Raw genomic sequence first — 26,136 nt, 5'->3', positions numbered from 1 at the left:
TGTTTTTTAAAGTGTAACATATTATCAGTGTATTCCTTGTATATTTATTCTCAATACTCTTAGCTTGTATTAGGCATTTTTCTATATTATAATTGTAGCATGTTAACTTCAGATGTTTTTCAAGTGTAACGTATTTTCAGTGTATTCCTCGTATGATTGGTTAATAATTCTGACGTTAGACTTTAAGGTTACCTACAGGCTGATGATGCCCTTAACAAGGGGCGAAATATGTTCCTAAGAAGTGTACATAGTATTATGTAAATTTCACCCACGTAGCGCGTGGTTTGTATTGAATAGGTGGTACAATAGAATAAATTATTTTGTGGTAATTTGCTTATAGTCAGCTTCAATATGGACCATCCATGAGAATTGTCTCTTGCAATGGTGGTTGAAGATGTCAGTGTGAATGAAATTGCAGTATCGCTTCACTTACGATGTAACGGATGCAGTAGTCAAACCACTTAATTGGATCACGTTCCCTAAAACTGTCCATGAATTCGAGACTGCAAAAGCTGAATGGCAAAAATGATATGCTTTCCCACAATAGGTACTGTTGATAGCACTCATGTTCCGATAAGGAAGCTTAGCATTCACAGAGGTGACTCTGTTAACTGGAAGTGTTTTTTTGTGTTAAAGTACAGGCAACATGTTACTCTTGGGCTCAGTTAGTACACGATTCCTTCATAAGGACAGATTCAAATGTTTGCAGGATGAGTGGAAATCATGCAAATGCACTACTTCTTGGTAATGTTGGATACGCAATAGACCCACGACACCCTAACGGATCGTAAGTTACGATCTTCGTTTCCGTGTTGACGTTTAACCAATAATGTAGAGTTTGAGGGATGTTCCACCATTCAACACATTGCAACAATTTATTAAATTATAAGAAGACCGGTTTAGACTCCCATGGAGTAATCTTCAGTTCTTGGTAAAAATTAAATTAAGGGAAAATCTGATAACAATCATCATAACAAAAATTCCTTGCACCTATAGGTGGTTGCATGGAAATACATCATTGAGTTGATAGATATAACCTTGAAATGCAACATGCAACAGAATATTTTTAATTCAGGAGGGAAGAGATTTTGCGGTAAGGGTGTAAGTAAGGATATTTTGTGCTGTTTCATTCTTCATTCAATAATACCCTTATGACACTCAGCAATCCCTCATCTCTATACAGCCTCTCCTTCCCAGTGTCTGGGGCAAGGCTGTGGAACACTCTCCCTGTCATTATACATAATAGCACTTCAATAGACTCATTTAAGCAGTCTTGTGGAGATTTCCTCTTAAATACATGAACAGCTTGTATGAATGTTGGAATGAATGACAGCATGCATGATTTAGAGGTATTGTTAGGTAATGTAGACAGATAATATTAATTATTAACAAAATATATATTATACTACTATTTTTTTTCTATTAATTTAGGTAGTTTCTGGATACGGTATACAGTCACATTAGCTTTCAAGTTATGTGACTATGTACTGCACGTTGTGGTTAGGTGTAAGAGAGGGCCATGAGCCCTAACTTCACCACATACAAAGGCAGAAAATAAATAAATAAATAAATAAATAAATAAATAAATAAATAAATAAATATCACCCAATGTAATAGGGCTCTGACTATTAGCTCTCCAGCAGGCATGCCAGGGTATAAAGTACACCACTGTTATCTTTTTTCAAGTTGGCAACACTGCCTTTATAAGGCTGCTCGCTCATGTGCTGTTCCTGTAGTTACCTTAGTTGTTGAGCATAATAGGTGGAGTCTCTCTGAGTGCATGGAGCGGCTCTATTGTTGCTTCAATTCAGATCTAGTCACAGGCGGGCTACAATGTACCATAATGGGGTAAGTATTTTGACTATATTAATTTTTTAGTATTTTCAAGCACATCAGCGCTTTACTACTACTATTTACTACTATTTCTTCAATTACAATTATTTAGGATATTGACACCTGAGGAAATAATCAAATTACTTCAGGAATAGCCAAAGAAAGACATCTTTGACAGCACAGAATCAGATGAAGAATATGAAGTCATCGCTAGAAGTGATCATGACACTGACTGGGGAGGAAGGTCTCGCTTCAGAGTACAGAACTGACTCGGAAGGAAGTGAAAATGAATGTCGTGATGAATACTTTGGAAAGACAAAACTACCTGGTGGAGAAAAACTTATTTTTCAAAGGTATGCAAAACTAAAACCAAACAGATTATCCGAGTAGTTCCTGGTTCTAAACGTAATGCAAGAAGAATCAAAGATGAAATATCTTCCTTCCAAAAAATAGTTGTTATAGATAGGTAGATGACATTATAACTCACACAAAAATGGACATTGAACACACATTACTGTAGGGAACAAGATGCAAAGGAAACTTCCCCTGCTGAAATAATGGTGTTACTTCGATGCCAGGCACAAAGAACGGACACCACACAAAAATGTTACTGAGCTCTGGAATTCAAATGGAACTGGAATGCTCATACTGGGAGCTTGTACGAGTAATAAAAAATTTCTATCCTTGCTCTGTGGTCTGTAATACAACAAGAGAGAAGCAAGGGGAGACAGAAGAAAAAAAATGATAAATTGGTGGCCATCTGTTCTTTTCGGATGCTTTTGTACTGATCTTTTAGAATAGTTAGTTTTAGTGCTTATGTCGCAATTGACGTAAACTCTAATCATTTCATGGACAATGCAGTTTTGTGCAAGTTGTTCCAAATAAAGCAGCAATGTATGGAATAAAAATATTTCTAATGTGCAACTTTGAAATATTTTTTCCCAGTAACTTGGAATTGTATTGTGTCAAGCAAGAAGGCGGTCATATTTTATTTCCAACAAGCCATGTAATATTGTTCACAGGCTGCTGCTTGATGTTGAAAGTACCAACCGGTTCAATGTACCAGCTAATAAAAGACGAGAAGTGCGGTCATCTCTGTTTGGATTCCAGAAAGATGTAACCTATACATCTTACAGTATGTTCCTAAGAAAGATATCTGCACACCAGAAATCGATGTTGAGAATTGGAGGTCTGTGATAATAATGGATTATAATATGACCAAGTGAGGCGTAGACACCCTCATAACCATGTGCAAAGATCTGTACCCTTTATTTACAATCCCATTTATGTGATTACCCCAATGAAGATCTTTCCTTATATTCCTACCTAGGTACTTACAGTGATCCCCCATAAGGAACTTCCACCCCATCAATGCAGTAATTAAAAGCGAGATGACTTTTCCTATTAGTAAAACTCACAACCCGAATTTTAAACCAGTTTATCATCATACCATTGCCTGCTGTCCATCTCACAATATTGAACATTATTGAGGTCTTTGTGCTGTTGCTCACAATCTTGTAACTTATTTATTACTCTATACAGTATAACATCATCTGCAAAAAGCCTTATCTCTGAATCTAGTTCTTTACTCATATAATTTATATATAGATAGGAAAACATAAAGGTCGAATAATACTGCCTTGAGGAATTCCCCTCTTAATGAATTACGGAATCAGATAATGCTTCATATTGTGCCCTGGTGCGTCATTCAATTAGAATTATTTATTAAGGTATATATTTCATATTTGCTAAGCAAGAATATCTTACATTTGTACATTGTGGGCCTACCGACCAGTTGGTAAGGTGTTGCAACACCCACCGAGACCTCTGTTTCCACGAGGATTACGGTCTCAAGAAGGAAGCACAATGGCCAGCAAAATTAGTATTCTAAGAACCATTGCCAAGTTGGAAAGAGAACAGAAGGGCTATTTCCAAACCCAACCGGGAAATACGTTGCCCAGGGCTAGCTGATCAACTGAACGAAGGGAGCACGTTGCGCAAGATTCTTGGAAATGACTTCATGAAAAATCCAAGGCTCGAAGACGGGTTTGAAGCTTGCAGTTGGTAAAAATAAGAATTCGATGAGATTTCAAACTCCCGCTTAGCTATGGACCAATAGTAAAATTCGCCAGAGAGAAGCAGTCAAGCCAACAATTGTATTACAGGAAGGGGTATAAAATGTAACTTTGCTGATTAAATTAATAAATGAAAACTGAATACAGATTTGTAACCAGGAAAATTTTAAACATGGCCAAATATTAAGTTAGTAATTATTGAAGATTTACTGTCATGATTCTTAGAAATTAGTGACGCTATTCGCTGATTGGTTGAAGACAAGGGACGCAACAAATAGCGCCAAATTACCTGCCAAATATACAGGAGCAAAAATCTTAATTATTATAATTACCAGCAATCGAAATGAGTTGAGTTTTGACATAGAGGCAAGAATCATATAATCACATTAGTTGACCCCAAGTTCAAGCCATCGGCAGGTCTGCATATAGTCAAATGGGGAAATTGAACTGCTCACTCTAACGTGACCTCTTGTGAACTCAGAGAGGGGACAAGACTCGCATAAATACCCGTTCAGGCAACTGATAAGACACTTGGTAAAAGTTTGTCGAGCAGTTACTACGTTGAATACATGTAACCATAACACTTGTAAAATTTTGGTCGAGCAACCACGATGTCAGTGCGTGTAACAAGTACACTTGTAAGAGTTTGTTAGAGCGGTCACCAAGGTCTCTTAGGATAGTGATCTAGTATGTGTAAAGACATTTGGTAAAAGTTCGTCAAGCTGTAACTACGTTCAAATACGTGTAAAACACTCTGTGAAAGTAAAATTTATTGTGTTAGGGGCGAGGAAAGACAATTCTGGAACCATGAAGTTTCGCCTGTAGACTTTCAGATAAGGGATATACCTGGTCGGTCTAGCAGACGTTGACATTACTAAAGTGCCGTGTTCGGACAAACGAGTGTGCAACTGGCCGATAAGGTGATCGCGATATTTCACTGGTTCCTAAAGTGCCGGGAGGAACGATGAATGAATGTGTAAATTAAGCGGGTCATATAGAAGGCCAGAAGTGTAAATTGTTATGTAAAATAGCTCTGAATGTAATGTAAATGTAAATTGTTATGTAAAATAGCTCTGAGTGTAAATTGTCAAAATGTTAATTGTTTAACAAGTGAAAAACTGTGTAAATTTCATAAAAGCACTGGATTACTACTTCAAGCTAACATGAAAGCTACCAGGATGCAGGGCTAAGCTGGAAAGGGCCATGAGGCTCTTCGTCCAGCATAGTAAACAACAGGCAGAGATGAGTAGCAATCCCAGTTTATTCATGTAGATTTGTTAGTGTTAGCGGGGGAAAATCATATCATTTAATATGGTAACTTCAGTGTCACACAAGCTGCTTCACGGGTCTTATAATTCAGATAGATGGACAAAGGGACAAATTGATATGTAAATAATTGTATCAAGCATCTTTTTTTTATTCTTGTGTAATTTACTAAATTAGGGTAGAATTTGTTTTGTTAGAGTGCTTGAAGTGTTCATGATTGAATGTATGTTTCATGTAAAGATATATTGAGATTCATATTAGAATTGCTCCAGAGATGTTTGTCTGACTTAGGCCAGTTTCTCATAAATTTTGTAGATGTTAAGGCATGTTGTAAGTTTATCTAGAGGTATGTAGGGTTGCCAGTGAATTTCAATATTGTGGGACTGAATTGAAGTCCGATTGTTATGTATGTAAATATCAATGATCATGTGTGCCGTGAAGTTTCGCCAGTAGACTCCAAATAGAATAATCATTAGAATTTTCGGAGTGATAAGTGGACGGGGTAATGTGTAAATGAACGTTTAATAATAATGCTTTGTAAATAAGGCACGGGCCTGATTTTGTAGAATGATTGCAAGTTAAAGTCATTTAAATGTTGAGATAACATGTGGCACATGGAAGCTTATAATTCGAGTAGTAAATTCGATTTTTATGTTGTTGATTTAACGTTTTTGGACTCCATAATAATCATAATAACATGTTTTAGAAGCGATAGAGGCACTTGTATATGATGGTCACGCTATGTTGAAGGCCCAAAGTGGGTTGAGCCCATTTTTTATTTGGAAGTTGAGAGAGACATAAATCCGGCATGAGATAAAATTGAGTCGTACTGATGTTGATGATAAAATAGATGAATCCTGAGGCCTAGGCCTAGGTCGATGTTAAATGCCAATTCCGGTGTTATGAGTGGCAGAAGAGTCCACGCACAGAGGATTATTGCAAGTTATGAATCTCATTCCGTATTGACGGTTATCACTTTACAAAATAAAATATTTATAAAATCCTCCTATCAATACATGTCAAGTCATCTGTTAGATGAAGCAAAGTCTATACATGTTTCAGCCTAATCTCAAGGCCATCTTCAGTAGTAAAACATTGATTACATAATATACAAACAAATTAAAAATCGTAATGATGTGAAGTGACAGTGATCATGATTAGTGAGTTAAAAACACATTGAGGTACAAAGTCCTCTCGTCTAATAGATCTTGCTGACTGTTAAATAAAAACACTATGCTGAGGAGTGTAGTGAGACCGTCAATACTACGAATAAAACGTGTATAACATTTGTAACTAAAAGTTGTCGTTTCGAATGGAGATGACCTTGTCGGTCTCAAGTCACATTGACAATTAAGCCTGTGTGTGGCTTACTACACTCACTACAGTGGAATAAATGGACTTCAAAATGAGAAGGAAGGAATAATTTAACACTCGAAGGGACTGGATGGAGATTCCCAGCCGGGAGGTGTCATGGGATTTGAGATTTGTCTTGGGAGAACACGGTGTCCCCATAAATTAATGACGGTACGAAATCAAGTAAGGTTGCGGTTCGAATACTGTTAATTGTGTCCCGACTGATGTGGAATCTGATCTTGGTTGTTCATGTGGATGGGACTTAACATTTGTGACTATGTTCTAAGGATTGGAAATTAAAATTTCAAATTAATAATAATATTCCAAGTAAATCATGTCTTTACTGATCGCTTAGTGCCAAACAAGACCGGAACTGTAAAGGGTTATGCATTAAAAATAATAGTTAACTGCTTTGTAACAAGTGAAAATAATTTATAATAATAATAATAATAATAATAATAATAATAATAATAATAATTTGAAGGCCCGTGTGGGGATTTACCGGTTATCTCCATCGGGCGCGTCCCATTGGAATTGGGGAAGCTCGCTGGCTCTGCCGCCAGCAGAGTCAGAGGGTAGTAGGGAAATAAAATACCATCGTAAAAAAAAAACTGGTCCCTTGCCAGGGTTATGGCGAAGACTGGTAAATGACCAGAAGCCAGAAAACATCTTGAGGCAACCTCTAGGGCTAACAACCCTAGTTGTAAAAGTATGGGTACCTGTCCAAAGCAAAGTCAAGTCAAAAAGCATGATGGCACAACATTTCAAGAAACATACCCCAGGGGGTAAATCTTCGGATAAATCCCTCGTCGTGAACACCACGGCGCACGAGTCTCGTTCGGATTCTGGGGGAGACTCGACATCATGCAAGAGACGAGTCGGAGCGTCTCGGTATACCCCGAAGAGTCAAAAACTCAGGCCAAAATCTAAAACCTTTCTAGCAACTTTCAACATTAATTCACTTACACAAACTGGCAAGCTGAAAACCCTCACCAAAGCTCTTCACGAAAATCAGATATCCATAATGGCCCTACAGGAAACTAGGTACCCAGATGAAGATATTTTTGAATCCGAAGGCTACCGATTTTTCAAGAGCAAAGCGCAAAGAGGAATCCTCAATGGAGCTGTGATGCTTGGAACCACGTCTGCTGTTAGAACCAAGATCCTTTAAATTGGTTGCAAATTTCGAACCTGTGAATGACAGATTGTCTATACTCACAATTAAATGCGCGAATAAAACCTACGCCCTAGTTAACGCACATGTTCCTACAAACGATAAGAACAAGTCTGATCCAGACGAAGTTGATAATTTCTGGGACCTACTGGATGAAAAATTAAGCAAAATCCCCAAACACCATGTCAAGCTTCTTTTGGGTGACTTCAATGCCCAACTAGGTCGTGAACAGAAGTACAAGAAAGTTATAGGAAATTACCCTGCTCACAAAAGAACCAATCCCAACGGCAAAAGACTGGTGACCATTTGCGAAAATCACAACCTGCAGGTCATGTCGACCCACTTTCGCCATCTACCCAGAAAGCAAATGACTTGGCATTCTCCCGACAAGCTCTCGGAGAGTTCCAAATTGATCATGTTGCAATCTCCAGGAGAAACAGCCCTGAGATTATGAATGTCAAGGTAAAGAAAGGGATCAATGTAGCCTCAGATCATTATATGTCTCTTATCAAATTCAAACCAATTCCCGGAAACACAAGGAAGACAACTAAACAGATCACACGCTTCGACAATGATAAATTTCGGCAAAGGGTCGAGGAGTTCCAGGAGAAGGCTAGACCAAATGACTGTGACTTCAACAACGCCAAAAGTCTCCTTGTTGAGGCCGCCAAAGACATTGCAGAAATCAAGAGAAGCAAAAAGCATGCCTGGTGGAATGGCACCTGCGAATCAGTCCTCCAAGAAAGACTCAATGCGTGGAAACAGTACTACTCTACGAAATCAGAAAATGATTGGGAAACCTACAAAACCCAACGTGCCCAAGCAGCTAGGGTGTTCAGAACTGAGAAACGTAAATACGAAAAATCTCTCATTGAAAAGATAGAACAAAACTTTAGGAAGAATGAAAGCAGAGAGTACTACAGAGCCTTCAAACGCAAACTGACTGGCCATAAACCACCATCTCTATGCTTTGAGCGAAAGGATGGCACACTGGCGACGTCGAATGAAGAAAATTGCAGCATTCTGGCAGATTACTTCAAGAATTTACTTAATTGCTCTAAACCGCAAAGCGCCATTAAGACCAAGGAACCCTTACTCAGGTACCCAGATTCCAGACCACCCGACAGAGATGAAATCAAGCGCCACATTGCCCGTCTCAAAAATAACAAAGCGCCGGGGGAAGACTCAGTAGTAGCAGAACTATGGAAATATGCCCCAGAGGAATCACTTGATATCTTGCAAAAGCAAATAGAAGAAATTTGGAACAAGGAGACCCTACCCGAAGATTGGAAAATAGCTTTGATCCATCCATTACACAAAAAAGGCAGCATGAAGAACATCAACAACTACAGAGGAATATCTTTGCTACCCGTGACTTACAAAATTCTATCACTTGCCATCCTGGAGCGTTTGGAAGCACAAGTCGAACATCAAATAGGTGAATACCAAGGAGGGTTCAGAAAAGGTCGCTCAACAGCTGAACAGATCCAAAATCTCAAAACGATCATCAGATATTGTACACTAAGGTCCAAGCAGTATGTGTCTGTCTTTGTGGACTTTAAGAAAGCGTACGACTCCATTGACCGGGAAGTCCTGCTAAACATCTTAAATGAATTTGGAGTTGATTTGAAACTGCTGGCATTAATTAGAGCCACCCTGACCGATACAAAGTCCAAGGTGAAGTTCCACAGATGTGTCTCGCATTCCTTTGACATCAAAACAGGTGTCCGACAAGGTGATGGGCTATCCCTGATACTCTTCAACTGTGTTCTTGAAAAGATCATCTGAACCGGGCGGGTGAGATTACAGGAAACCAACTACAGTCCATTGAGAATAGGAACCAAATCCAAGGGGATCGCAACAGGCTGCTTAGCATTTGCCGATGATGTTGCTGTTCTCTCAAACGACATAGAAACCGCTAGAGCTCAAGTTGAAATTTTAAAGGAAATTGCCGAACAAACTGGTTTGCAGATATCGTTTGAGAAAACGGAAGTAATGACTAACATCAAAGAGGCTCCACCAAAACTCCATACAAAATATGGGGACATCACCCGAGTAGACAAATTCAAATACCTGGGTGAGATCATCATGAAAAATGGACTGGACAAAGAAGCACTTCAGGAGCGAGTACGCAAACTGGAAATAGCCTACCAAACATCCCGCACAATCTACAACAAAAAATGCCTTTCCCAAAACACCAAGATACGTCACTATGAAACAGTTCTGAAGCCAGTAGTTCTATATGCAGCCGAAACCCTGTCTCTAAATGCCAACAAAGGACTCCTTGAAGAACTGGAGAAAAGAGAACGCAAAATTGTGAGAGGAATCTTGGGATCAAAGTACAGACATGGAATCCATCAAAAGAGATCCAACAAGGAAGTCTACAGCAAAATAGAGAAAATTACCGACATAATCAGAAAAAGACGGGCACGATTTTACGGTCATCTGAAAAGAATGGACGGAAGAAAGTTAACTAAAGAAATCTTTCACTTTTTTGATTCAAACCCCAAAACCACAATTCCCTGGTTTAGAAATACCAAAGAAGACCTGCAAACGCTACATATCTCAGCTGAAGACGCCCTTAACAGAGATCTCTTCCACAAGAAAATATTGACGAACGGGCTAAACCGAGACGAGCAACCAAAGAGAAGACACGGTGCCCCTTGGACAGAGGAGCGTAAGCAGGCCCACTCACAAAGAATGAGGGAAATTTGGGCTCTAAAGAAGGCCAAGTTCAGTGTCAAATGCAACAAGACTTAACGTGGTCCTTGATGGCCCCAGCGAATTATATATATATATCATAATAATAATAATAATAATAATAATAATAATAATAATAATGGTGGTGAAAAATGAAATTAAAATATTAAATCGATGATGATTAAGTGTTATGATAATGATGATCTTCACTGATGATGATGATGATGATGATAATAATAATAATAATATAAATACATTTTATTATGGATTAATTCAGATGATTTGGACAGTGAGTAGGGAAGTCAGCTGGCGAAATGACGTAATTATGTCAAGATGTTGTAAATAGTAAGCTATGTTTATGATGATAAATGTGATGGCAAATCCCTACATCTGGACGTTCTGCTAACAGTAGCACATCTTGGATAGGAACCCGGGATGGTATTGTATAATCCTGGGTTGGTTTCATCTCAGGAAATTTGAAGGCAACTACATATTATGTGCTCGTACTCGCCTTTCCAACAGGTAAGGCACTCTACTACATGTTGTCGTACCGAGCTCGATAGCTGCAGTCGCTTAAGTGCGGCCAGTATCCAGTATTCGGAAGATAGTAGGTTCGAACCCCACTATCGGCAGCCCTGAAAATGGTTTTCCGTGGTTTCCCATTTTCACACCAGGCAAATGCTGGGGCTGTACCTTAATTAAGGTCACGGCCGCTTCCTCCCCACTCCTAGCCCTTTCCTGTTCCATCGTCGCAATAAGACCTATCTGTGTCGGTGCGACGTAAAGCAACTAGCAAAAAAAAAAAAACCCATGTTGTCGTGGTATTACCATGAGGGTCGTAGTTTCAATAGTAGGCAAATATGGATCTAAAGTGTCAGTTATTTATGTAACATTTCAGGAATGATTTGCCAAAATAATAGGCAAATAAGGATCTACAGTGTCAAAGTTATTTATGTAACATTTCAGGAATGATAGCCAAAATAATAGGCAAATAAGGCTCTACAGTGTCAGAACTATTTATGTAAATTTTCAGCAATGATTTCCCAAGTAAAGGGCAAATACTGCAAGAACTGACAAATTTTGTGTGTTTCCAGTTATCTTTAAATAAAATGCTCCTTAGGCATTTGCAAGGAAATAGTTCCAAGTTCTTGTTCTTATAGAATAGTAAACCGTTGGTGACAGTTTAAAATATACGTCCCCTTTCCTAGGACGAAGCCTCCAGTTTTTTCCTTTGATCTGTTTTAATGTATTTTTATTTGTTTTTATGATGAGCCTTGAAGTTAATGATTTGAGTGCCCTGTTCAGCCCCGTAGTACTAATTAGACGGCGCCCATATATTTAATTGGAGATTCCATAACTTCAAAATTTTTGTTGTTGTTTATTATTTGCGTTAGATTTGAACCGTAACACCCCTGAGATAAATGCTGGTTGGGACTCAGGCTTTGTGCGGGTGCATTTTACTATACTTCACTCGGTTCTAGTTCCTAGAAATATTGCCACTCATTCAGTTTCACTTTTGTCTAGTCCATTTGCACTCCTTTTTGCCAGTAGTCTCCCATGATCTACCCTATCAAATGCCTTAGATAGATCACTCACAGTACAGTCCATTTGACCTCCTGAATTTATGATGACTGCTATACCTTGCCGGAATCCAAGTTGAGCTTCAGTGGAATAACCTTTCCTAAACCTGAACTGCCTTCTATTTGAACCAGTTATTAATTATGCATACATGTCTAATATAATCAGAAATAAGACTTTTTGGAAGCTTTCATACAATACGTCAAACTGACTGGCCTGTAAATTTTGGCTTTACTTTTATGTTTGGAACTGCCTGGTGGAAGGATGATATTAAAAAGGCTATCAGTGACAGAAACCGTGCAAGAAGATCCTTATATCAAGCAAGAATGCGGGTAGATCAACATGAAATAGAGGAGAAGCTGTCACTTTACAGAAAGAAAAAAATTACACGTCAAACAGTTGGTTGTAGCTGAAAAGCAGAAATGCAAGGAAGATCTGGCTACCAAAATAACGCAGGATGGAAATAAAAAACTGTTATACCGTATTGTTAAGAATAGAAGAACTCAGAATGAATCTATCCAATCTGTAGAACTTCCTGATGGTGAGGTGACTAGGGATAAGACCAAAATGTTACAGGAGTTCCAAAGGCACTTTGAAACTTTGCTGAACTGTTATGAAAATGTCACTCCATTAGACAACGAACCTTATGATTTTGGCAGCACAAATACCACTAATCTGACATGATTGGAAGTAGAGACAGCAATATCTAAGCTGAAAAACAACACATCAACTGGATCAGATGAATTAAGTGTTGAGATGATCAAAGCACTAGGAGAGGTAGGACAACTCTAGAAGTGAAGAGATTGCAATGGTACGGTCACATGAAAAGAATGAACTCTCACAGGACTCCTCAAACATACTTTGACCACAATGTTCCTGGGAAGAGACCAAGAGGAAGACCTTGTGATGTTTGGGAAAAACAGATAATGAAGGACCTTAAAATTAGAGATACTAAATATAATCTGGAAAGAGAATGTAATACCCAACAACTGGAAGCAAGGAGTCATCATCCCATTGTTGATAAAAGGTGATAGAAAGAAATGTACCAACTACAGAGGTATAACTCTGCTGTCACATGGCCTCAAAATCTACAAATCCATTCTTGAGAGCAGGATTAGAAAGTATGTTGAACCTACACTTGAGGAGGAACAACATGGATTTAGACCTCATAGATCAACTATATACCTCATTTTTGCCACCAGAATGCTCTATGAAAAGTATTGGGAGAAAGGTAAAACACTTATAACTGTTTTTCTGGACATCGCGAAAGCATATGACCCTGTACCACGTAGGCATACATGGGAATGTTTGAGACATAAGAAAGTGCCCGATGACATCATAGCACAAGTACAATGATTACCCATAATGAAACCAAGTGTTGTGTCCAGGTCCAGGATGGAAGGCCAGGTTGGTTTGAAACGAAGAGTGGAGTCCAGCAAGGAAGTTGTCTTTCACCACTTCTCTTCATAATCATAATGGATTAGTTTTAAAAGAGGTTAAGAGAAAGGATCCAACAACTAATGCCCTAGTTTTTGCTGATGATGTAATGGTATGGGGTGAGACAGAAGTGGAAGTATAAACTAGACTAGATCTCTGGCATGAAGCTTTTACAACCTTTGGTCTCTAAATCAGCAAAACGAAGACAGTTGGCTTGGTGATGAGTAGAAACTCTCCAATTGTTCATCTAAGAATTGGAGATGAGATGGATATTGTAGACAACTTCCAGTATTTAGGTAGTGTTCTGTCATCAGACATACCATACATCAAGAGATTAGTAACATAGTTCCAAATTCTATCACGCTGTACGTCAAATACTTGGGAATGAAACATTTCCATTAGTTTCCAAGATCAGCTTGTACAAAATATATCTAGTACCTATACTGACGTATGGCCTGGAAGCAGCAACACTTACTGGACCAAGAAAGAGCCGTCTTCAGGCAACAGAAGTGAAGTTTCTCCGTTCTTGTCTACAAAAAACAAAAATGGATAAAATAAGGAATGTGGATATCCGACAACTGCTTGGTTTGGAAAGTAGCTTGCTGGAGACTCTATAAGTGAAGAGATTGCAATGGTATGGTCACATGAAAAGAATGAACCCTCACAGGACTCCTCAAACATACTTTGACCACAATGTTCCTGGGAAGAGACCAAGAGGAAGACCTCGTGATGTTTGGGGAAAACAGATAATGAAGGACCTTGAAATTAGAGATGCGAACTGGTGTCGCATATATGAGCAGCATCTGTGGATGCAGAGAACAAACTGGAGGAGGCTCGTACACAACCGCATCCGGCTTGCTGGAGCGAAGAAATGATAATGATGATGACTTTTATGTTTGGCATCTTTATAACTTCTTCGTAGCTTACAACTTCTTCTGTCACCAAAATGAATACTCCCCCTCCTATAATACCTATCCTGTCTCTACAATAAATACTCCTGTTCCTTGAGAAAATTTCTGCATCCGTTGTATCATTTCTCAGCCATGATTCAGTTCCTGTTACAGTATGTGTTAAGTATATGTCTATTAAATTGCTTAATTCTATTCCTTTCTTTAAATTGTTCTAAATTTCAACACTTTTTAACATTTTTATGTCATCCCCACTTGATTTCTGGATCCCCGTACCCTTATCGCCGCTCCCTAGTCCACCCCGTTTAGCTGAATGTACCTTCCTGTAACCCTTCTAAACAAACTTACAAACTTTACGTACCACTGCGTTTCAAGTGAAGGCCATCTGAAAGTAGATTCCTATCTCTTATCCATCCAGCAGTACCTAGAAATCTCACTGCCAATTGCCCTCATAGTCTCATTTAAAGCCCTTGGTACCCTGCAGTCAGTATCCCTCCTACACAGTATCCCACTAATAACAATCTCTGCTTCCTTAAATTTCTTTAGAGCTGTATTTAACTGACATTCCCTAGAACTGTCCATGAACTTGAGACCACAAATGCTGAATGACAATGGTGTACAGCAGTGTTTTACTCATTGTTGAATTTTAAAATTTCTCTACTGTTCAAATCCTGGATATTCTAAGGTAACCAGAAAGAATTTTGTCTTTATCTGCTATGAAACGTCGCTTCATAGAAAGAGCAACCATAAAGTCACTGCCATCTGATATCAGAGCATTCCTCGAGATATATCGTAGACCTCTTGTAAGCGAAGCAAACCCTGATGGAGCAGTGAAGTAGAAAAATGTTACGTTACATATGTGATTGTGCAAAAGATATTAGTACTACCATTCAGTGTACTTCCTGGAATCAGTTTGCTTGCATGGAACATGTAAACGTTACCTAGAAGTGTGATTTTTGCAATAACGAAGAAGATGAATACTCACCCTAGAGTTAATATATGGACTTGATATTTTATTTATTTATTTATTTATTTATTTATTTATTTATTTATTTATTTATTTATTTATTTATTTATTTATTTAGCGTATGGCTAGAGATACAGCATCTATTGTTATAAGATCTACACTATATACGTATGTCCAAATTGTTTATATAGTCTATAGCCTCTGGAGTCGCAAAAGCAAAGTCACTAGCACTGCCATTGTATTTTCTAGTCCTGCATTATTCAATGATGTGCTTTACTGTCTGTTGTGTAGCGCCACAGTCACACTCAGGCATTGGGATTCTGTTCCACTTGTAGTGGAAGGCTGCACAGTTCCCGTGGTTTGTTCGGATCCTGTTCAGTGCGGACCATAGTCTACGAGGAAGGTCAAAACCAGGTGGCGGCGTTTTCTTCACAGAAGGCATTGTCGGGCAGTATTTGTCATTGAGTCTCTTCTGCCATTCAGCAGAAGTTTGGTAGTTGCTATTCCACAAGTTCATGGGATCTCTAGTTGGTGGTTTTCTCGAATGCAGGCGATTAATATTCACATCGCCGATGTCATTATGTTTTTACAATGCTTAGTAAAGCTAAAGGTTCCACCTATTCAATACGTTATCTTTTTTTTTTTTTTTGACCGGTTTCGGCAATCCACTATACCATCATCAGCCATTGAGTTTTTTATAGCAAGGAACATTGAAAAATTTAAAAATATGCAATAGCAAGTCCTATTCTTACATGAAAAACATTAAAAATATAGCTAAATAGCATAGGCCCATTGTACTATACAAATAACATGTCTTTTTTGAAAAATACGTATTGAATAGGTGGAACCTTTAGCTTTACTAAGCATTGTAAAATCTTGAGTCAATACGGACAAAAAATGAAGTTTTTAATACTAAAAAAGATGTCATTATGTATCAGGAGTTCTGGGTTATTCACTATTTTACTGAATTCTCTTAGCAGAGCATCTTTACGTCTGAGATCTGGAGGAAGGATGTGACTTAACACTAGTAGCCACTGCGTGGGAGTAGATTTGATTGTGCCAGTGATGAAATGCATTGTAATGTTCAGCTGGGTATGTATGATGTTTGTGTGGGCACTATTCAGCCGAACAGCAGCAGTCGAGTACACAAACCCTAAAGCTGAACATCTCAGAGTTGCAGCTGTAGACCCCGAGTTGTTCCACACAGCTTATGAATTATATTGTTGCAAGTTCTTACTTTGGCAGAGACGTTCAGGAGATGTTGTTTATAAGACAGTGTTCTTGATATAAGAACAGAGAACATTATAACTTGCGCTGTGCATGTTTATTTGTAGTTACTTGTGTGAAAGAAATCTTATTTTTAAAAAGGTTTCAAGGGTGCAAATGTCTTTTACTGTTGCATTTTCACATGTTATAGTAAGGCACTTTTTGTAATTATTAGTAATGTGGATTAATAAAATGTTGTAAAATTGAGATATTTCCCATTGTTATGTGATTAGATATGATGTTGAAATGTGGGGTATAAAGTACACCACGTGCCTAGTTTTGTATAATTTTTAGACGTGCCTGCTGAAGGATTAAGAGGCAGTTGAATTTCTTGTTAGACCAGACAGATGTTCTGAAAATGAAACAGCACTTAGTTGCTCTTCAGTTACAAAAACAAATAATTTCTTGCTTCCAAATTAACCCAACAAGTTACAACAGCATTAATGAGCATGAGACCTGTTTGGCTGATCCTGTGTAATGATTGGTAGCAAACATTGGTCAGTGCATAACAGCCCGTGGTGCCTGTATCGCCATGAACTTTTGTCGAATTATATGGTAAGTCGTCACAGCATTGTAGTTGAATTTTCATGTTCTTGGCACACGCAGGATGAATGATGATGATGATGATTTTTTCTTCTTCTTATTTGAAGTTCTTAAAAATAGGGTGTAATGATGATTGTTTCAAATTATGAATTTAGGCTTATATAAAATATAAATATAAATTGCCGGGCTGAGTGGCTCAGACGGTTGAGGCGCTGGCCTTCTGACCCCAACTTGGCAGGTTCGATCCTGGCTCAGTCCAGTGGTATTTGAAGGTGCTCAAATACGTCATTCTCGTGTCGGTAGATTTACTGACACGTAAAGGAACTCCTGTGCGACAAAATTCCGGCATCTCGGCGTCTCTGAAAACCGTAAAAGAGTAGTTAGTGGGACGTAAAACAAATAACATTATTAAAAATATAAATTAACAGCTAGGCTGGCTGTGTGTGTACATAAAATGAGTGATGGTCATGTAGTCTGTGAATTGTTTTGAAATTTATTTGTAGCATACAGTTTGTTTAAACTTGTTAAAAAGCTGTCTTTATCTTCTTTCAGAGTTAGGCACTTCGAATATACACCAGAGTGTATAATATTTGATTTATTGAATATACCTTTGTACCATGGATGGTTGGTAGACCCACAGTCCAAAGAGACTGTGGCCGCATTGGGAAACTTCGGTTATAATCAAATTGTGGAACGTATTATAGCCAATAAATCTTCCTCGGATCCAAATTTGGTGACTGAAGGTGAGTAATATTTAATCTCATTAAAAATTTTTATTTAACATTAGTTCTTTACAGAGTAATGGTTATAATTCTGATAAGGGAAGGTTCCCCAGTGGTGTTGTGGAATGGGACTGGGCTCATTTGAGCAGTGTTAGGAATTGTACAGGCAACAGAAGTTGCAGGTCACAATTGTGGAGGAGTTCCCAAGAGATGAGTCCTAATCTGCAGCGTATAGGGGGTGTCAAATATCAAGCTGGTTCAGTTTTTGTCATTTTCAGGAAGTAAAAATATATTTGCCTAGCACAAGTATTAATATGATTCATTACAAAAGCAATGTATGATAGTTATCTCGCTTCATGTGATCTTAGAATATGTTTTAATTTCTTGGACTCATGTTGTTTTAACAAGCACCCAAAACAACAACACTATAAATTAATTTATGTTGGTTATTGCAGCATGAAATACTTTATTTTATACTTTTCTGTCATTATATACCGTTATTTAGATTCAAAACCGTTCATATCATTCTCTCAACCTACTTGGAAAAAAGTTATTTTACAGTATTCAAACCATTGTTCCACATGTTTGATGGGAATGTGTAAGTGTATACACATCTTTAGTTAACAATAAGTGAATAATTGACTACTTTTCCTTCACAAAAAATTACAAATCCATACAAAACACATTCAGTTCACTTAATCATCTACTGTCTCCATGGCTTGAGAGTGTATCAACCATCGCAATATATTCTTATAAGAATCAACATGTTGATGTAGGATGTACTGAATGATCTTCCCAATGTCCTGGATCTTGTTTTCATGAATGGGCACCAGTGAAGAATATGCTTTCTCTGTAGGCAGTGGTGGTATGTTAGTGACTTTCCAAGACTAAATACTTCCGTCAATAATCCATTAATATAGGTTGACGTTTCAACAACACCAGGAGCACTGGCATCGTACATAAACATCCTGTAGTTAGTAATACCAAAGAAAGTCTTCTGAACTTTATGTATGCCTTTGCCTTGAGAAGCAACGGATAATGTGTTTCTCTTGTAGTTTTGGGGCCACCAGTGCTTGAAATCTATTGTATATTCATGTTTTACTTTTGTCACTGTGAATTTATTGCTTTTACTTGACTTTGCTATTAGTTCATATATTCAGACGGTTGGTAGATCCGGTCAGTGCGATGAATCAGTCGCTTAGCTACACCGAAATCCCTATCGCAGGAAGATAAGAGTGTCCTCGTATAGGCAAGTAATGAACTATTTTCTTGAACCTCCTTGTAGCAGCTAGTGCAGCTAAAAACCTAACAAGAAATTGAACACCCAGAGCTGTCAGTAGTAAAATATTTCCTGCATGGGTATGTCGGGAAGAGGCAGATTATGCATGAAATCGAATGCCAATGTCACAATATCACCATTATTGCTACATACTTCTTTCAGACTCTTCATGGTTGCATAGAATTTCTTGCTTCTTTTTTTGTGTACCATGAACTCAGCTGCTGCGACTCTTTTAGCATTGTCATTCAGATGTGGGCTTTTGAGTTCTGGCCAAGTTCTTCACAGACAGAACATGTATCTATCTGCAGTCTACCAAAAGACAAAGAAAAGTTTTCCTTGAAATATTTCAGATAGAACTTGTAGGTAATTTTCTCAGTAGGATTTTGATTTAGGAACGTTCCATGCATCTGTCGAACATCTAATCTTGCATCAAGATATTTCACTGTCTGACTAGAATAATGAGCTTCTTTTATGGGGAATGATTCTGTGTGATTCCTTATCAGCTAGCAAGTATCCCCAGGAATTGCTCTTGAGCTGGGATGTTTCCTGTGCGTATCCACAGGATGTTCTCCATGCTGAAGGAGGTTGCATAAACGACGACGAAAGGTTTCTTACAAACATTAATCCGTTTGTTATGAACAACAACAAAATAAACAAAGTCGCTGTTTCTTGCTTTGGAGTCCTCTTTCCTATGGCATTTCCTCTTTATATCATGTAGTTGTATAAGTCCTTGAAGGTACAAATCTTCCTCATTTTTGTTTTCAAATGACAAAATTTTGTTAATGTCTATTCTATCTGGTTCAGGAATTTTCATAAAACACTGTTGCTTGCACCTAAAAACAACAGAAACAAAAATATTAGTGCCTGTAATATGTTTCTGGCCATAATCCTATTTTATTAAACACAAATGCCGCTTTGGTACTGGAATAACAGCTAGATTATTGTGACATATATTTCTACCAAAACTACGTAGTGATAACCTAAAGTAAACAGTACATTGTACTTAAATGCATGGATCTCCTTGCTGCCTGGCAGCTATATACTTTCCTCTGTGATCAGTGTGTTGGAGCCCCTTCACTTTGCAATACTTTATCCTCCCTCTTTTATACTCATCTCTGTTCATGACACCTTTCTTGCATTTCTTTACTTGTACTGAACTCGTGGAATCACACTCACTATCGGACATTTTTATCAACACTGAACGCCTGATGTGTATGATACAGCAGTACATCATGGACGCATAGTGGCGTTCCACATAAAGCCACATGAATCCGGGACTGACGTGGATTTGAAAAGAACTCAGTATTTTAAGATTTTATTGACAGCTTAGTAATAACTGGACCGAAGTTCTTTATACTGGAATTCATGCATCTACCCCTTGAGACTGTTATAGAACTCATCTGGTTTTACAAATGACCGATTCAGTTTGATTCCATGCAGTCTGTGTAAGATTTAGGGAACAGAGATTTGGTAATTTTCTGACTTATCTTCATGAGTTAGGTGCAATATCATCTATTTACTGAGAATTCATCTCATGTAGGGCCTAATCTTCATTGACGTGCAGGTCGCCTATTGGGCATTAAATGTAACTTTACTACATGTAACTAATCTCATGTTTAGACCCGTATTTAAATTTGTTATAATTTGCATACAAAATTGGATTTTTTATTTTTCTATTCCACCTTTTCAATACAATTGATTTTGTGTTGTCAGAAGTTCACATTGCTACAACACTACATTAAAAGGGACATGTTTCACTTGGTTTCAAGTGTCCTCAGCCTTTGTAATTTGTCTCAAGGTTAAGACCTGTCATTGTTAATTTGCTTATAACAATTTTGTACTTAATTATGATTCTAAAAACTAAGTGGTAAAATGCGTAAACATAGGCATTTGTAAACACAATGGACAGTTTAACAATTTAAATGACTGTGCTAAAATTGGGATATTCGTTGATTCTAATAACATTGACGTCCAAAACACAGTAATATCTTCACAATAACGAGATTTGGCTAATATTCTCAAGTTCTTTGTTTTTAAAAACAATTGTTAGTTGACTTACTGTATTAAAATTTGAGTCTTAAATTCTGTCAAAACTCAATAGTGTCTAAAGCTTAAAATCTTAAATGTGTTGGAAATATTCTGCTTCATGTATTGATTTGAGGTATGCTTCTGTAATCTATTAGTTGTAGACGGTGAAATGCAACTATTGGTCATTTCCTCAAACTAGTCTTGATTTGACGAGCAGATTTTAGATTGGAAGTAGTTCTTTTTTATGAGAGCTTAGTCAAAAGGGACGTCAATCCAAGAATCTTGAGGTGTTCATATGTTTTCTTTTTACAATATTTAAATGATGGTGCGTCTGTAACAAAGGAAATTACGTGATAATGTTGTGTGTTATTGTGCTTTCACAGTGATCGTATTGGTATGTATTACTTACCCCTTTGACTGCCAGTAAAATGCCTCGTGGTACTTGTTATATTATGGTGACTGCTTGCTTTCGTGTTTCTACTCCTTGTGTTACACGTATGAAGAAGCTGTTGTGAAGGGCGAGTAGGGGAGTTAGGGGAAGAAACATTAGGCGGGGCATTAAACGTTGGCGTATCGTGTGGCGAGGAGTCTTTATGTGTTGTCGAGGTGGGAGTAGGGGAGGAAATGTTAGGCGGGGCATTGGACCTTGGCGTATTGTGTGGAGGGGAATCTTTATGCGTTATCGAAGTAGTAATTGTGTCTATTTTTGTGGTGGGAGTTTCCAGATGAAATGTGTTAAAGAATTTACTGTTATCTGATTTGAAAATTTGTAGTAATATTGGCAGTTGCTCTATTACCGGACTTTTTATTTCGACCGTGTCATTCAGTTTTTTTCCTTATGAAAATATTGGTCAAAATGAATATATATATTTTCAAACTCCGTCATTAACTTCCCTTTTTCAATCCTTTTGATTATTGCGAGGTCTCTGTCTATTGTGGTATATTGATGGCCAGTTTCTTTCGTTTGGTTACTCACTGCGGAATATTTGTTATGCTTTAAAGCGTTAAAGTGTTCCCATGTATCTGGTAAGAAAGCTGCAGCTAGTTTGGCGAACATACGAAAAATTCCACTGTGTGCATGATAGTCTGTATATCCCAGAACCTTGATATTTGTTATTATTGGAGTTTACTATGTTGTGATTAAAGAATAAGTTTTTATTGGTGTTGTGTGTGTCTTGAAAGCTATTTGTATATCCTGTTTTTTCAATGGGTTTGCTATTTGATGAATCGCTGGACTGGTGTAAGTAAAAGTTGCGTATTTTGACTTCTTTAGTCTTTTCCGGGGTAAGATTTGTGGCTAATTTGAGTTTTACTTTATTGATGATTCGATTTACCATCTCTATTTTGTATCCATTGACTAGTGCTAGTTCTTTTATGAAATTTAGTTCCTTCGTTATATTCGTGGATGATAAGGGTATTTTGTGAGGTCTGTAGACCATGCTAAAAAAAGTTGCCTGTTTGTGGGATTTCGGGTGAAATGAATCATTTCTTATTGTTACTGAAGTATGTGTCGGCTTTCTGAATATTTGAAAATTGAATTTAGAATTTGTGTGTTACGTTAACGTCCAAGAAGTTTAATGAACTGTCTTTTTCATCTTCTTTAGTGAATTTTATGTAACTGTCAATTTTATCTAAACCGAGCTCGATAGCTGCAGTCGCGTAAGTGCGGCCAGTATCCAGTAATCGGGAGATAGTGGGTTCGAACCCCACTGTCAGCAGCCCTGAGGATGGTTTACCGTGGTTTCCCATTTTCACACCAGGCACTGTACCTTAATTAAGGCCACGGCCGCTTCCTTCCCATTCCTAGGCCTTTCCTATCCCATCGTCGCCATAAGACATATCTGTGTCGGTGCGACGTAATGCCAATAGCAAAAAAAATATATTATTTTAAAAATCTAAGATTTTTCGCTGTTATCTATTATTACGAATGTGTCGTCTACAAATCTTAGCCAAAGGCAGAGTCCTTCTATATTAGGTTTAATTTTTCTATGTTCCACGTTGTCCACGTAAATATCGGCCAATATCCCCGAGCTGGGTTCACCCACTCAGCTGGTGGTAAATTTTGTTATTAAATGTGAAATAGTTGTTATTTAATACAAATTTAAGTAATTTAATGAATTCTTCCATCTCGAGCTTACTTAAGTTGCTATGCTTCGAGAGGTTTGAATTAATAATTTCCACAGTCTCGTTAAAAGGGATGTTTGAATACATATTAGTAATGTCAAAAGAGCTCATCCTATGGTGGGGTTGTAAGTTGAATTTCTTTAGTTTTTCGCAGAATTCAATTGAATTTTTAATTGAAGAAGTATTGTAAAACTAATAATGTTTTTTAAGAATCTGATGTATAAATTTTGACATTTTATATGTTGGGCTGTTCTTACTGTTTATAATTGGTCGAATGGGTGTGTTATTTTTGTGTATCTTTGGGTAGTGCCTTTGCCTCAGGTATTGTCGGGTTCATGTTAACCATTTTTTGTTGTTCTTGTTCATTAAATAAACAGGTTGAGTTTTTAAGGATTGTTTTTAATTTCGTTGAATTCTAGAGACTGGGTCTTTATTCACTATAGTGTAAGACTTGTCAGAGAAGAACTCTGGTTTTTTTGATGTAGTCTCTTTTCTTTACTAGGACTATTGTTTCGCCTTTATCCGCCGTGGTTACAATTACATTGTTATTCCTTATTTTTGTTTTTAATTCCCTTATTTGTTTCAGGAGGGCCTGGTTAGAGTTGGTTTTCATTTCTTTTACTTAATTTGGGAGTTTCTTTTTTACTTCGAATTTAATATCATTTTGTATTTCTGCTGTCAATTTCCCTATATTTAATTCCGATTCTGCTATTGTGGTTGTTAAATCTTCCGTTTTTTTGTGGATTGGACCAATTGAATTTAGCTCCATTAAGTATATTATATCGTAGTCAGAAAAGTTGGTGTCTGATAGATTAATTGTCGCAGGGGTGTTTTTCATTAATGAAATCGGGTCTTTTTCTCTATTTACGTGTGTTGTTGACTTTTGTTGCGTTTCATTTAGGTGTTCTAATTTGTTTTTCAGAGTTTTTTGTTTTCTATCTAATATGTTGGAAAGTTTTTCATTGGTATACTGTTGAAATTGAACTCCATACTAATGTGGATGTAGACTGGGACGTACTTCAGTGTACCTTGTAGAGTTGTAAGTTTAGTAAAGATTTCCTTCTATATAACAACTTTATTTCCTTTTTTTAGCCATATCTTGTTTACTCTGATTTGGGTGTCAAGAGATTTTGAACTTGATATGTCATTTCTTTGAGTAGACTTTAAACATTCTTTCAAAAACCATATATCTTTAGCAATCTTACTGACTCTTTTTAAATTTTTTAAAATTTGCTTTACGTTGCGCCGACACAGATAGGTCTTATGGCGACGATGAGGCAGGAATGGACTAGGAGTGGGAAGGAAGCGGCCGTGGCCTTAAGATACAGCCCCAGCATTTGCCTGGTGTGAAAATGGGAAACCACCGAAAACCATCTTTAGGGCTGCCGACAGTGGGGCTCGAACCCACGATCTCCCGAATACTGGATACTGGCCGCACTTAAACGACTGCAGCTATCGAGCTCGGTATTACTGACTTTAACCTTGAGGTTAATATACTTGTTTGTCTTAGTTTTTGCCTGGTTGGCCATCACATTACATGTAACTAATCTCATATTTAGACCCGTATTGAAATTTCCTATAATTTGCGTCCAAATTTTTATTTTTTATTTTTCTATTCCACCTTTTCAATACAATTGATTTTGTGTTCTTAGAAGTTCACATTGCTACAACACTACATTGAAAGGGACATGTTTTGCTTGGTTTCAAGTATCCTCAGCCTTTGTAATTTATCGTTTCCTCCGCTACTCCCACCTCGACAATACATAAAGACTCCTCGCCACACGATACGCCAACGTTTAACGCCCCGCCTAATGTTTCTTCTCCTAAGTCCCCTACTCGACCTTCACAACAGCTTCTTCATACGTTTAACACAAGGAGTGGAAACACGAAAGCAAGCAGTCACCATAATATAACAAGTACCACGAGGCATTGTATTAGCAGTCAAAGGGGTAAGTGATACATACCAATACGATCACTGTGAAAGTGCAATAACACACAACATTATCACGTAATTTCCTCTGTTACAGACGCACCATCATTTAAATATTGTTAAAAGAAAACATATGAACACCTCAAGATTCTTGGATTGACGTCCCTTTTGACTAAGCTCACATAAAAACGAACTACTTCCAATGTAAAATCTGCTTGTCAAATCAAGACTAGTTTGAGGAAACGACCAATAGTTGCATTTCACCGTCTACAACTAATAGATTACAGAAGCATGCCTCAAATCAATACATGAAGCAGAATATTTCCAACGCATTTAAGATTTTAAGCTTTAGACACTATTGAGTTTTAACAGAATTTACAATTCAAATTTTAATACAATAAGTCAACTAACAATTGTTTTTAAAAAACAAAGAACTTGAGAATTTTAGTCAAATCTCGTTATTGTGAAGATATTACTGTATTTTGAATGTCAGTGTTATTAGAATCAACGAATATCCCAATTTTAGCACAGTCATTTAAATTGTTAAACTGTCCATTGTGTTTACAAATGCCTATATTTACGCATTTTACCACTTAGTTTTTAGAATCATAATTAAGTACAAATTAGTTATAAGCAAATTAAAAATGGCAGGTCTTAACCTTGAGATAAATTACAAAGGCTGAGGATGCTTGAAACCAAACAAATCATGTCCCTTTTAATGTAGTGTTGTAGCAATGTGAACTTCTGACAACAAAAAATCAATTGTGTTGAAAAGGTGGAATAGAAAAATAAAAAATACAAATTTGTGTGCAAATTATCGCCATTACGGGTCTAAACATGAGATTAGTTACATGTAATGTGATAGCCAACCAGGCAAAAACTAAGACAAACAAGTATATTAACCTCAAGGTTAAAGTCAGTAAGATTACTAAAGATATATGGTTTTTGAAAGA

The 26,136-nt window shown here is 37.4% G+C and overlaps 1 protein-coding gene across 5 annotated transcripts in view; it reads left to right on the top strand.

Annotated features, from left to right (window-relative positions):
- LOC136864136 (ubiquitin carboxyl-terminal hydrolase MINDY-2) overlaps window positions 1–26,136 on the top strand; it is a 424,681-nt gene that overhangs the window by 114,488 nt on the left and 284,057 nt on the right. For all 5 annotated transcript variants that reach the window (XM_067140761.2, XM_067140760.2, XM_067140762.2 and 2 more), the window contains one exon: window positions 17,653–17,843. In XM_067140761.2, the coding sequence (XP_066996862.2) occupies window positions 17,653–17,843 (191 nt within the window). The remainder of the gene's footprint in view (window positions 1–17,652; window positions 17,844–26,136) is intronic.

Source organism: Anabrus simplex, chromosome 2 (assembly GCF_040414725.1).
Source record: "Anabrus simplex isolate iqAnaSimp1 chromosome 2, ASM4041472v1, whole genome shotgun sequence".
NCBI classification, from domain to species: Eukaryota; Metazoa; Arthropoda; class Insecta; order Orthoptera; family Tettigoniidae; genus Anabrus; species Anabrus simplex.
This window is presented reverse-complemented; position numbering and strand designations above follow the sequence as displayed.